The 14,166-nt window shown below is 52.4% G+C and overlaps 1 protein-coding gene across 1 annotated transcript in view; it reads right to left on the bottom strand.

Annotated features, from left to right (window-relative positions):
* The window catches only part of SEMA4D (sema domain, immunoglobulin domain (Ig), transmembrane domain (TM) and short cytoplasmic domain, (semaphorin) 4D), an 81,094-nt gene that overhangs the window by 29,023 nt on the left and 37,905 nt on the right, over nt 1–14,166 (bottom strand). Inside the window, exons 6-13 of the mRNA XM_011975184.1 lie at nt 12,309–12,407; nt 8,983–9,076; nt 7,828–7,941; nt 6,677–6,828; nt 4,288–4,463; nt 4,051–4,207; nt 2,813–3,035; nt 1,814–1,929 (exon numbers count right to left, since the gene is read on the bottom strand). Coding sequence (XP_011830574.1) covers nt 1,814–1,929; nt 2,813–3,035; nt 4,051–4,207; nt 4,288–4,463; nt 6,677–6,828; nt 7,828–7,941; nt 8,983–9,076; nt 12,309–12,407 — 1,131 coding nt within the window. The remainder of the gene's footprint in view (nt 1–1,813; nt 1,930–2,812; nt 3,036–4,050; nt 4,208–4,287; nt 4,464–6,676; nt 6,829–7,827; nt 7,942–8,982; nt 9,077–12,308; nt 12,408–14,166) is intronic.

Genomic DNA, 14,166 nt, shown 5'->3' with positions numbered 1-14,166 from the left:
CAGACAGTGGTGATGGCTGCAAAACGACGTGAATGTTCTTAATGCCAATGACGTGCACAATGAAAAATGGTTACGACAGCAAGTTTCATCTGATGCGTATTTACCAAAATAAAAAGCAAAACCCCATGCTTGTCATGGGGGAGAGGAGGTGAGGGTGGAGGAACAGCGCATCTCCCTAGCCGTAGGACGGGGGGAGGGCGTGGCACTGGCCGTTTCTCTGTTTGCTGATCACCCTGAGAGAGCCTGATGGGGAGGGGGGCACAGTCTTCTTACCACTGAACAGCCTCTTCCTGCTGCCATGGCCATGGAGCTGGGCCTTGCACCCCCACCTGGAGGCTACTGGGGCCCAAGGAGAAGGCACAGGACCCCATGGCAGGCAGGATGCATTTCCGCCTGTCCAGGCAACTAAGCCACATCCCCACCAATGGATGCTCCTACAGAGAGAGGCGGGTCGGGTGGTCCAGCAGGACCAGCAAGCGCTTCCCCAAACCCACTGGCTCCTCCTCCTGGGCGCGAGGCTCCCTGTGTGGCCGACTGCCCTGGTGTGGCCACGTGACCGAGTCCTGGGAGATGGCAGGTGGGCACTGACCCGTAACCGCCTCTATGCGGCCCTCCTCTCCCTACCCTCTTCTGCCTTTGAGGATCAGTGCCCATGTGCTCTGGAAGCCTCCACCAGCCCAGGTCCCTAAGTGACCCTTGGAACAGCGTGTCATTCTCACAAATGTCCACACCAGGGGCCCAATCTTTATTCTAACGAGAAGTCCACATTTTAGAGACGTCACAGGTGCCTGCCCAGTCTGGCTGAGGCCACTGAACAGCACGATGGCCCCAGAACAGCTTCTGGGTCCCCTCCTTTCAACAATGAGGCTGGGGCGAGGCCCTGGGGGTGGCCCGTGGCTAAAGCATCAACCCTTCAAATCTCCAGGGCCCCCTGTGTGTGCTGGAGACCGAAAGGCTGGTGAACAGATGCCGGAACCCGGTGGCTTCTGACTCCCTCAGGCTACTTCATTCTCTTTTCCTTTCAGATTTGAGGGAGAACTCTCCATTAGCAGAGAAGGGAAGTCAAAGGGCCCAGGCTCCCAAGCTTTGTGGACACAGGGGAGGGAAGAGGACGGAAGACCTGGAGGGGCGTTTGCAAGTATGCACCTGCTGAAGGTAGGTATCTTACCTGGCCGGACAGGGGCCCCCTTCCTCTGCCCGTTGCTCCCGGCTGAGGGAGGAGGGGCCTGACTGGACCTGGACCCCACAAGGTGGATGGAGGTCCTGGCAGGAGCCAGGGCCAGAGAGGCAGCCCCCTAAAGGCCAGCGTAGATGCCCACCCAACCCTGCCAAGGGCTGCTTGGGAGTATTGCAGGCTGGACCCGAGAGTCTCAGCCACAGGTGGACACAGCTTTACAGATGAGACGAACCACTTCTCTTGCAGATTTTCCACGCTGACGAGTCAGCTGTATCACTTATCATATCCCACAGATGCAGTCTGCACACCCCCCAAGCTCAGGTCACAAAAAAGTGTCTTCATGGAGCACTGCCCACCTCTCCACAGCCTGTAAACCTGCACCAACGACTCAATGACAGGCCAGCAACTTCGAAGAGAAAGTCCCATCTCCCCAGGTCTGCCTTCCTGCCTCCCCCAATTCAGATCCCACAGCTCATGGAGTGGCTTTGTGTCAAAGTCTGAAGGTTGGCTCATCCAGGGCAGACTGACAGAGGGGCCTGCCTAGGAGCCCGACCCCAGCTTGGCAACTCTCCTGTCAGCTAGAATCAAAGTCACTGAGCCGGGAAGCCCCCCGTCCGGCTGCCTGCGTCACTTTACCTTCTTTGAAGACAGCAGCAGGGTCTGGACCGGCTCAAAGTCCTGGAAGAGCTGGGTCTCCTCGATGATGTGAACAGCGTGCTCGAGGCTGATGGCTTTGTGCAGAGCTCCCCGGTCTGCAGGGTCAAAGCTACAGGTCAGTGACACTAACCCAGACACAGAAACCAAGGACAGTGACCACAGCGGCAAACTTCACACTCTTCACTCTCAAGTCATTCCCTCCACAAGATACTTAGGAAACAATGATGATTTCACATTAGAAACAAAAAAAGGAAAAGCCTTTGGCAAAATAAACACCCGGAAACCCAAGTGTTACGGGTGATTCTGGTTTTTTGCCAAGGAAAATAAACTGTTCCATTGTTGACCCCAATAATCCTCATCGGCTGGGTGCCACATGAGGCAGCTCCCACGCTCCACCAGCCCTTGGGGTGTCACTGGTAAGGGCCCTAAGCAGGCGGTGAGGGCAGGGGGCATGTGAGGTCGGCTGGGAGGCTCCGAGGGCAGGCCACAATGCACTGCCAGCCACTGTGGCTCCTGGCCCCTGTCCCTGTTCCAAAAGTGCTTATTTCAGAGTCCACATGCCAGGGCACATCTAAAACCTGGCTCCTCAGCCAGGAAGCAAGGACGTGGTCTTCTGCCAGCAGTTAGGAAACGCCAGGCTGACGCCTCCTCCCAGGTGGCTCACACCTGCCCCCTGCACGGGCATTGCCCCAACTCCTCAGCGGCCAGTACTCCTCTGCACCAGCCCAGCCCAGCCGCAGGCCAGGACTTGCATTTTTATTTCTAACAAGTATCCCCAGCAGCCTGGTGGTCCCAGATCTGAAAGCCACCTGGTGTGGTGACTTCTCAGAAATCTTTTTACGTTCCCACAAACCTCCCGGGTTACCTCGAGGGAGGCAACAGAACAACTCCCAAAAGAATAATTGGATTTGCCCATTTTCCTACCAAAGGACACAGATGTGCTGTCACTGTCAAGCCTGCCAAGCCCTTGGAACCCACCTGTGCTGACAAACATGACATCATAGACAGTCCCATCCAGGGCCTGGGTCCGGTCCACCACGATCTGGGTGTAGTTCACATCTTTCTTGATTAACCTGGGCCTGTTGTCTATTGGGGTTACCGAGTCATCCATCAAAGGGTGGTCTTTGACGAACTGCAGCGTCTTGTCTGGCAAATTCAAGGAGCTGGTGTAGTTGGCGGCCCGTGCCTCACTGTCGATGCACTGCAGGGAGGAAATCCCCCACTGTTAACGTGCTCATGCTCCCACTACCCAACGGGTGCTTCCACACAAGCAGCCAACGCAGGCGGGCTGCAAAACCTGGAAACCACACAATGCATTCCTTGAAATGAGGGTAGCAGTGAATAACTTTACTATGCGGAAAGGTGGCCACTCCCCAGCCAGCAGAGGACACAGTTATAAAACCCATCTGCGAGAGAGAACTGCACTCACGATACATACTCAGGAAAGGAATTTTCATCTATTTGTAAGTGAAAAACACTGACTGAGCTTTTGAAATTGAAAAACAGAACACTGATTTGCAGCTTTCTCATGAGAAGAATGCTAAACATGGCTAAAACCAGGCCAATCTTAAATGGTATAAGAGCCCAAGGGATTATTTTTTCCTGTTCTAGCTCCCTGATGTGTGTAAATCAAAATTTGTGACCACGAGTGAACACATTTTACTAAAGCTATGCACAGAAGGAGCCATGATGGTATCAGGGACAGCGGCCCTTGGGAGGGAGCTGGTGCTGCAGTGAGCTCTGAGGGCCAGGTCACAGCCCCGCAGAGGGCTGCGCACACGTCTGCCACACCCATTTCACCATGTGAGGGAGGGAATCGGCCTGGAAATTCCCAATGTCTACATAAAGTTCACTGTATTTAGGAGAAAAAAATGTGACTCCTGTTGACTAGTGGATGGTGCAGAGGCCTTTGCCAAGGAATCACGTGTTTCTCTGTAAGAAACTGAAAATGAAACAGGCCTAATTGTTACGCAACATCAATTGTGCAAAACAGCTGCCCCAGCCTTCTTGTTTGTGCAATAGTGTAGCAAAGGCTGTTACATAACACGCAAAATGGAAGAAGGATGAGCTGTGCTCATCGGCCGTCCTAGTCCCAGTGCAGAGAGCCTTGGCGTGGCCAAGTACCCAGTCCCTGAGCAGGCCCCACTGCCTGTACCGGATTCCATGCCCTGGGCCTTGAAGGGAAAGCATGGCCCGCCCCCAATGCCCCAGCTCACCGCTCCAGGCCGCGGCTTGGGGACCGGGCCGTTGTAGCGCACCCACTTGGTGTGGGACTGCTCCACCGTGGCGCTCTGCATGTATTTCCCGTGGGAGAAGACCTCCTCGGCTGTGGACAGGTTGTAGGCGCACACTGCCGACAGCCCCACGTTGTTCCTGGGGAGGGGAAAGAGATGACGGGACCGCCTGGCGGGCATCGAGGCAGCAAGGAGGGAGACTCCATCCAGAGCACTTACAGCTGTGGGGTGAAGAGTGCGTAGAACACAGGCACCTTCAGGCCCGGGGACCTGAGCACGAAGACGTCCCGCAGCACATTGAAGACCAAGCTGCTGTCTGGCCGGGAGCAGATGAGTCGGGCTTTCAGGAAGGAGGTCCATTTCTTCTGCAAGGTCCTCAGGCCGCCCTGGTCCCCCTAAAACCCCAACAATAAGACGTGGTGGGCCGAGAGCAGATCCCCTGTGGGCAGGCACTAAGGTCAGAGGTGCACCCCTCCATGGCCCAACACAGCGCATCTGTGCCTGACTGAAACAAAGCTCGGGCAACAGGGCACAGAGGTCGCAATTATGTGTGTGGCCCGCAGCACCGCATCCAGGTTCCAGCTTGGATCCCAGAACGCTCCCGGGTTAACACACAAAACAAAAAGGACAGAAGCCCTCTCACCAAAAGCTCCTTTGACCGTCCATGCCTACCTGTGCCCAGCACTCAGTCCTGCAACCGCAGAGGTGCTGCCGCGCTCACACACTTCCAACTGCCAAGGCCCCTGGCATTGTGTGACTTTCCTGACCCAGGACCCATCAATGAACACGCTCTGGGTGGGGCAGATGGCAGCAGCCTCCTTTCAGGGGACAGCCACCAGCCCTGCAGCCTATCTTGGGCAAATGTGTGAACCTTCCACCATTTGAGGGAACAGAGCCTTCACTTCCTTTCTACCCAAAGTATCTGCTAAAGTGCTTTGAGCCTACTAAGTTCTTTATAAATGCTTTTCAGGGATCCGATGACCAAGACACAATTATAAACTACGCACGACTGTGTGTGGTCTGGAGAGAAATACTGAAATCACAAAACCTGAGTGCAGAAGAATATGAGAGAGAAGCAGCCTTACTTATTTTGGACACAGGGAAAATGTTCCCTCTTCATCTCTGCTGTGTGACTACAGGAGCCCAAATTCTCTTTTTGATAAAAGGACTTCATTTTCCTCCTTGATGTTTTAGCAAAGAATAATTTCCAGTGCATTTCTCGTCAGGGGTTTCATTTGGCTTTCAGGTCATGGGCAGCAGGCGAAGCGTTCATGTGTGCCTGGGCGGTAGGCAGGAGCTGTGGGGGCTAAGCTCAAACCACCCCAGTCCAGGAGTTCAAACAATTGTGGGGGGGAAAAAGGGATCAGTGGGGATGACGGCAGTGTGCCTACGACTTGCAGAGACTTGTGAGGGGTCAGGGTGGCTGCACTGTGCATCGCTGGATCTGCTCACTGATACCGCTGCAAACCCTCAGTGCTGGGTAATAAGTCAAGGTCAAGGCAAGTCTGATCCTTGGCTTCCCAATGGCAGGGGAGGGCTCGAGTCCCCTGGCCAGTGCTGCTCTGAGGGCATTCTGAGCACTTCGCACACCTGCCAAGAGCCCTGGAACTGCAGCACCCTTCCCATCTCAAGGGGCACTGGCTTGTCCCCGACACTCACACTGTTGATAGGATGGTTTCCTGGTCTGCGAGACAGGAGCATGGCAGCCATGGCTGGGGGATAGCTGGAAGATATGGTCAGTGAGCCCTGGCTACAGAAGGCCTGGGCAGGTAGCAAAGCAGGAGGTGGATACTCAGATGTGTGCATCACCCACCTTCTTCCTTATGCAATGGTTGTTAAGGGAACGGCGTCGAAAGCACTCACTTTTGTGCGCCATAAGCATGAACGGAACCCTGCTTCTCTGATGTCCTGATGGTCATCACTAGATGAGAAAGGGCCATGCAGGAACTGTCTACTCATTTCCACGAGAGATGAATGGCTACCTGCTCCGAGATGAGCGCCTGGCCAGGGACATGGTGGCTGTGTCTCATGTGGTTTCCCCCAGCTCCCGAGGCCTGTCAATCCACCTCCCAGAAACTGCCACTGAGCAACCTTGAGATTTCCTAGAATCAAGCCCACAGGCCGCTCTCCTGCACGGAGCACTGTGCCTACAGTGTGTCATTTTAAAGGCAATCCCCCTCTACTTTTTAGATACTTAAAGATTTGTGTTTTGACAAACTTTGGTATTGGATCTCTCTTCTTAATCTTAAGCCGTCGGTTACTGTTTCACTCTTAGGTAGATTAAGAGACAAATGGTGAAATTCCAACAGACTCTGGTGAATACATTCCACAAAGCCTTGCTTTTTATAAGCTGGGGAGGTTTGAAGAGGGTGCGTTAAAAGACAGAACCTCCTGAGAACAGGAGGCTAATGAGTCACACATGGGGGCTACCACTCCCTCGGTCCCCATAACCACCAGAAATAAGATCCACTGAGAGCCGCATCTGAGGCCCAAGGGAATAAAGTGCTAGGGAAAGTGACATTTCAGACGAAGATCAGGAGCCACCCATCATCCAGGCACACTACTGCCATGGCAGGGGCCAAGCGAAGCCAGAGTGCCTGGCACTCACCTTGCACACTCTTGCTATCCGTGGGATCAGCACCCTGAACACAAACTCGTACTCCACAGACACCTCCGTGAAGAAGAAGTAGACCCTGTCATCCTCGCCGTCCGGGCTGTCTGGGCTTTTTCGAATCACGTCGGCAAACACAAAACTAGGCTCTGCAGAGAGAGGACAGTGATTATCCCGGAACACAGAGCTGGGGGCCTGCCTGTACCCGCGAGGTCACGAGGCCAGCCTGCACTGCCTTGGGGGCCTGAGGGCTTCCCTGCAAGGATGTCTGGAGTGTGCACATGCCACAGCCCAAGCAGAAACTCCAGGGTCCGCAGACGATGACAGCACGGAGCCCACAGGGTGCCTTACCCCACCTCCTCGGCCTCAGAGAGGTGCCCCCGGCGGTGGTTCTGCAGCGCATCCCACCCAGGCCCACCCAAAGAACTGAGGCTGGGCCTCCTGACTGGAAGGTAGGGAGCCAGATCGTACCAGCATCCGAGACCTACGTAAGGTATGCATTTGCTGGTTTAAACAACACATGCTTCAAATCAACAAACGCTAACCACCAGATCCTGCCCCACCCCGAGGAATAGCCGAGTGTCCCTGAATCTTGGGTCTTGGGATCTGCCCTGAGGTCAAGAGGTTCAAAACCCAGGGCTCTACTGGCTGGCATCCACAAGAAAAGGCTCCATGAACAGCCACCAGCTTCTCCCTGCACATTGAAGACGGACATTGGACATGTGCCGCTGGCAGCAACAAGGCACCCAGAGCCCAAACGACCAGGCGCTAGACGCTGGGCCTGGAGGCAGGTCCCACACCAGTGTTGGCACCACACTTTAATATCACTCCAGAAATTATACCATGTCCCCATCTGATTAGTCTGAGTTTGCCATTTACTATCAGATTCTCACTTTTATGACAGTCTCCCAATCCATTTTTGGGGGGTTGGTGGTGAGCCGTCTTAAGACAGTTAGCAGAGAGAACACCAAACAAGGTGCCCTGGGACTCTGGCCATTGCTGGGCAGTTTGGGAAGTGTCCCCCACAAACACGGGCTGACATAAGCTGGGGGGCCCCCAGGGCTCAGAGACAGCAAAAGGAGAGATCAACGGGTGTGCGCTCATGAGGGGACATACACCTCCCACTAAGGTGCACTGCTCCTCCTTACCGTTCAGCCAAGGGATTGCGTATTCCGTCCTCAGAGGACTGTGGGAAGAATTTCGGGAGATGATGGGTTCACTTCCCAAAAAATTATACGACGTCCCCGAATAAAGTTCTCCATCTGCAGGGCCCCAGGAGAAAAGAGAAAAAGGGAACCAACCTCTCAGGCTATGGCACCAGCCCTGGGAAAAACATTCAATACAGTGTTTTCCTTTATAATCCAATTAAGTGTCCCCCCAGGGAAGGGGAAAGACAGTCTACTCAACTTTTGGAGTGTCCTGTGTCTTCTAGTTATTTCTTTTTCGAGATGAGGTTTTTTTGTTTTGTTTTGTTTTGAGACAGAGTCTCACTCTGTCACCCAAGCTGGAGTGCAGTGGTGTGATCTCACTGCCACGTCCGCCTCCCAGTTCAAGAGATTCTCCCGCCTCAGTCTCCCAAGTAGCTTGGACTATAGGCGCGCACCACCACGTCTGGCTAATTTTTATATTTTTTTGGTAGAGATGGGGTTTCACCCTGTTGGCCAGCTGGTCTCGAACTCTTGATCTCAAGAGTTCCAAGAGTTCGAGATCCAAGCGTGAGCCACCGCACCTGGCTTAAGACGAGTTCTTGCTGTTTCCCAGGCTGGTCTCAAACTCCTATCCTCCTGCCTGAGCCTCCCGAGTAGCTAGGACCGCAGGCGTGCTCTCACTTTGATGGGAATAATTTTATGCTCCATGTTCAGCTGCATTTTAAGAGTCATGGGGCAGTAAGTAAACATGAGCAAGTAATTCCCGCAGCCAGGAAAATGCTGGCAGATGCAACAGTGGGTGCACACGAGGCTATGACCACTTGCGCAGGGGTGCAAGACCACCGCAGACAGCATGTGGCTCGGTCAAATTCTTACTCTCAAACAGGAGCATTTGCTCAGCATGAGGGAATTATCCAAATGACATGAGCCAGCAATGGATACAAAGTGGCATTTACCATGGAGGCTACTATCCTTGCAAACAATGAATTCAATAGTTAAAGGGTCTATATAGTCACATGTGCCTTTTGTAAGGATAGCTCCCATTTAAACAAAGCCAAGAAAGACAGCACTTCAGAGAAGATTCAAATATCCCGTTTGGTAATTAACATGCCACTGTAATCTTCAGGGTGAAGGAACTGGAGGGGCAGGACTCACCAACCATGACGGATGTGTAGCTGTGTGCTGGGTCAAAGGGACATCTTCCTTTGCCATCTTCGTTTTTCCCCAGAAACTTAAAGGATGTTAAGTTCTACAATTGAATAAAAAGAAAGCACATCATCAGATGGCTGAATTTCTGTAGTAATACTGAGTCTTTGTACCATTTCATTTTACAAATTTGCTATTCTCAGAAGACTAACAGGGCCGAGCAGATGGGTGTGGAGCTACGAGAGTCTTGCCCACCAGGGCCAGGGCTTGTGTTGCTCAGCTCAGGTCTGGACATCAGCACCTTGGTGCCCTTGCTCTGACGCTGTGGCCAAGCTTCTCAAGATCTCAGACCCTCAATTTACTCATCTGCAAAATGGAAATGGCAATGCTGATGGCTCTAGGGCTGGAAAGCCGCCAGGACAAACCAAATACAGGACCTGCTCAGTATGTGATCGGAAGCCCATGAGCAGAATTTTAACATCAGTAAAGATGGCATTCTAAGCAGCTAGGTGACCCAATAAATAGGAAACAGAAAAACTTAAACGGGCAGAATCCCTACCTCACTCCACCCACCAAAACGCATTCTGGATGGATCAACGATCTGAATACTAAAAACAGAACCGCACTGTACTAAAACAAAGCAGTGGCTGGCGTTTCCATCTGGGGGTCATCTCTTTATCCGGCCAGAGTGCCCACAGCCACATGAGGAAAAAAATGCACAGAGCAAACCACAGAGAGAACTGGAAAGTTCCACACAGGGAAATAACATGGCAAGGTTAAATAGGTGATGAACTGGGGGGAATGCCGACAGAATGGCAGATGAGGTGTCTCCATCCCTGAACATGTGAGAAGTGTGGACAAATGAGTGAGAAAGGGCATCCAGGACAAAAACAGGCAAAACTCAGCAAGTGACAGAAGAAACTCATCTGGACAGCACAGACGAGAGAGGGGCTGAGCCTGCCGGGAACCAGAGAGCACGCAGAACACACATGGGGATGCCACTTGGCAGCCAATAGCCTGGGGATGCTGAAGAAGACAGGCAGGGCCCACCGCGGCGTGAGGGCACCCAGCACCTCTGCCGCAGGAGGCTGGCTGGAAACATGCTCTCGGAAGCAGAGCGGGAAGGCTCAGACCACGTGGAAGGCCACAGCTGACACCTCTGAAAGGCCGGTTAAAGCAGCATACGGTTCTTCACCTGTTAGGTTAGGGAATGTGAACCCCACTGGATGTGACCATTTATCATACCTTGAAAGGAGGTTTGGGGGCTGTTGGGAAAATCTGAACAGGGACTGGAGACAGGATGATACTGGGGAATGATTGAACATTTTCTTAGCTATAATGACAAAACTGGAGTTACATAAGAAAATGTCACTATTCTTACGAGATGCCTGTGAAGGCATTTGGGAGTCATGGGTCATAGTTCAGCAAGAACACATACGTGCACACACAGACACACATGTAGATACAGACATGCACAGGCACACAGACATGTGCACACACACACTCCCAATTGTGCAATCTAGGTTGCCAGGATATACAAGTGATATATCTTTTCTGCAGCTGCGAAAACTTTTATTAAAAATATTAGGAAAAATTGGTGGGGCATGGTGGCTCACGGCTGTAATCCCAGCACTTTGGGAGGCCGAGGCGGGTGGATCACCTGACGTCAGGAGTTCGAGACCAGCCTGACCAACATGGAGAAACCCCATCTCTACTAAAAATACAAATTAGCCAGGCGTGGTGGTGCATGCCTGTAATCCCAGCTACTTGGGAGGCTGAGGCAGGAGAATCCCTTGACCCCGGAGATGGAGGTTGCAGTGAGACAAGATCAGACCATTCTACTCCAGCCTGGGCAACAAGAGTGAAACTCTGTCTCAAAAAAAAAAAAAATTAGGAAAAATTATAGGTCTAAATTTAAACCAAATACAGTATCCTCTAACCTCAACAACTAACCTGTCTATAGAATGTAAGTTTAAATGACAGAACTTTAAGCTTCTGATTGAGTTTAGCCAGAAAAATCCTTTGTTGTGCAAAATGTTTCTGGTTCAACTGCACTTTGGGCACAAAAGCAAATACAAACGACTGTCTTTGAAGACTGAAGGTCTTACCATCCCCAAAGCACCCCCACCCCCTATTCGCTTTCGTTGCCAGCATCTGTGGTACAGGCAGCTGGGTAGACCCCGACTACGAATCTCACCCCAGACGTCTGTGTGCAAATACCAGGCTTCCTCATCAAGCCTCTAATGAGGCCATACGTTGTCTTGTCATTTATCTCTGACTCAAGATTGGAAAATATTTTAATTCCAATTAATTTAGGGTTCTAGCAAATGATGCTTTTCACTGTGGCATATTTTACATTTATCAGGACTCATTAAAATCCAGGGACACACAGTAGAAAATGTGCTTCATTTTCCATGTATTCCACTTATTTAAAAGGCTACTTCTCCCTCTCTTTCTGAGGATTATCACATTGCTCATCAGATTATCCGGATAGAAAGGACCCTCACACAGCGGGAGGTGCCGGACACCAGGCTGGGCAGTCAAGGATGTGACCCGGTAAGGGACACAGGCCGGACTTGCTTCTCGAGGAGCTCGGCACACTTGACCGGCTGCCCCTCAGTGGGTGGACCCAGGAGTGGTTCAGTGAGCAAGCTGCACACCACGGTTGACCCGAAGGGTGGCTCCCACAGCCAGAGCACAGGTGCACCAACCAAGAACACACAAGCCAGGAGAAAGTCCTGACTTTTCCACCTGACCCAGATGCCCAGAGCTACCAGGCTGTCTGTCCTTCCCAGCACGCCCCCCCACCCCATGGCATGTTCAGGCTGTCTGTCCTTCCCAGCACGCCCCCCCACCCCATGGCATGTTCAGGCTGTCTGTCCTTTCCAGCACGCCCCCCCACCCCATGGCATGTTCAGGCTGTCTGTCCTTCCCAGCACGCCCCCCCACCCCATGGCATGTTCAGGCTGTCTGTCCTTCCCAGCACGCCCCCCCACCCCATGGCATGTTCAGGCTGTCTGTACTTTCCAGCACGCCCCTTCATGGCATGCTCTGCACTAGCACCAAGGGCTCCCAGCACCTTGAGCTGCACCCCAGGCCTCGCCCTTGGCCATGGACACCGAAACTGAGAGGAGCCAAGTGGGCTGCGTGCCCCTGACAGCAGCCGTACAAGGCTTTCAGAGGGGCCACAAGCTGCGTCCGTTTTCTGCATCTGGCTCTGAGGAAATCCTATTGTTTTTTAGGGTGGAGACAGCTTTATGTCTGCTTTGAGCCCCCTTCTACTTTAACTGTTGACCAGGCTGGCGTGAGCACAGGGAGGTGCCCATCAGCCTTACCAGGTGGTCACAGGCCGGCTGGAATGCGTTGGTCCCACACACGTAAAGGGAAGTGGCGCTGAGCGGCTGCAGCACCCGGATGTAGTTGAGGCACTCTGTCTGCAGGGAAGAGAAATGCACCATTAGCAACCGTCCAGCCCAGACGCCCTCCACTATTCAAACTGCTACCTCGTTCATCTCAGGGGCACAGACCCACATTCACCAACACCAGCTCACACGTGGCCCCAGGCCAACGAGACATGTGTGCATTCTCAGCCTTGTCTTGTCATCTAGACCCTCTGCAGCTCCTCTTCACACACTGGCCTGTTCCTGTACAGTGGGAGGTTCACTGAGACCCCAACCCCACCCCTAGGCAAACCTAAAGCTGAAACTGGCCTGAGTAATTGTGTCCCTGCAGTGTCCACAGGCTGTTCAGGTGCCAAGCAGGATTTTGTTTCAGTCCCTAATTGATACTCAGCAAAGATGTGGTGACTAAAAAAAAAACTCAATGAATGCTTACCTCAAATCTTACTGGGACACCCACTGTTGAGAGCAATATATTTCACTCTTGCTAAGTACACGGACCACTTGTTCTGTTGCCAGGCCTGGAGCAGTGTCTACCCTACAGAATTTCCTCTTTGTTTCTGGAGACCCCACCCTGCCTCCCACTTTCACAGAACTAGGAACAGTGATTCTAGGTCTACCCAACCCAGGGTCCCAGTCCAGCCCCCAGGGGAGAGGCTAAACTAGGAGAGCCTGGAGCCCGGCTTGGCATCAGAAAGGCCCAAGCAGGAAAACAAAGATACCATTTCAGAACTCACTATTTTAAGCTAAAAGTACTTGTATTACATGCGCTATATAGTCTGAAATCATCCCAGATTAGGAGATCTCTTTTTGCTTGACTGTTTTTTAAAGTGGTTGGAAGTAATTCACTATTCACCCCAATGCACCTGCACACCCCCGGAAACAGGAGCTACACTGCGCTGCCTGCTTTTCCTCTCATTTCCTAAACTAACTTTGGATTTAGAGACAAACACTTCAGTGCAAGTGTTTGGCATTTTGCTAAGAAAGTTTAGCAAAGACTTCCTTGGGTTTTCTTTCTTTTCTTGCCGTTAACTCAGCTTGTCTTGACCGTCACTGGGGAAGACTGCCCAGCGCCACGTAGGGACATGACGGCTCAGAGGGTGGCGAGGACAACCTAGAGCTGCGGACGGGAACGAGCACTTGGTCCAGGGCTCCCTAAATGAGCACCACACCAAGGGACCTGAGGGACCAAAGGGACGGACGTGTGCCAAGAATCCAAAAGTCCCAGTGATAGAGAAAGGAGCCAGAGAAAGTCTAGGCAGACAGGGGCAGGTCCCTGGCAAAACCCCACCTGCGAGTCAAAAAGCCTAAAACCTGCGGCCCAGTGAGAACTTCTATCCCTGTTTTCCCGCTCTCTCCTGACTGATTCTTTCTGAATAATGTCTTTTTACCATCAAATGTTGCCTTTTCCAAAACTACCTACAGCCTACCCTGCCCCTCATCCTGTGCCTATAAAGACCCCAGACTCAGCTGGTAAAGAAGAGAAGGTGCTGGACTAGAGAGAGGCGACTTGACTTCAGAGGGATGGCTGGACTTTGGAGAAATGGCTTAACTTTGGAGAAGAGCTGGCCAGAGCCGGCCAGACTTCAGGGAAGATTCTTTGCTCGTTCCGTTCCCTCTCCAGCTCCCCTCTCTGCTGACAGCCACTTCCTTCGCTAAACAAAATTATCTGACTCCACCAGCATTCAAGTGTCCATGCGACCTCATTCTTCTTGGATGCTGGACAAGAGCTCAGGACCCTGAGTGTGTGTACCCAAATAAGACTGTCATACTGGCCCTTCGCCCTCACTGGCAG

The sequence above is a fragment of the Mandrillus leucophaeus genome, unplaced genomic scaffold (genome assembly GCF_000951045.1).
Source record: "Mandrillus leucophaeus isolate KB7577 unplaced genomic scaffold, Mleu.le_1.0 Scaffold152, whole genome shotgun sequence".
Classification (NCBI taxonomy): Eukaryota; Metazoa; Chordata; class Mammalia; order Primates; family Cercopithecidae; genus Mandrillus; species Mandrillus leucophaeus.
Note: the sequence above shows the minus strand (reverse complement) of the source record. Positions and strands in the feature narration are given on the sequence as shown.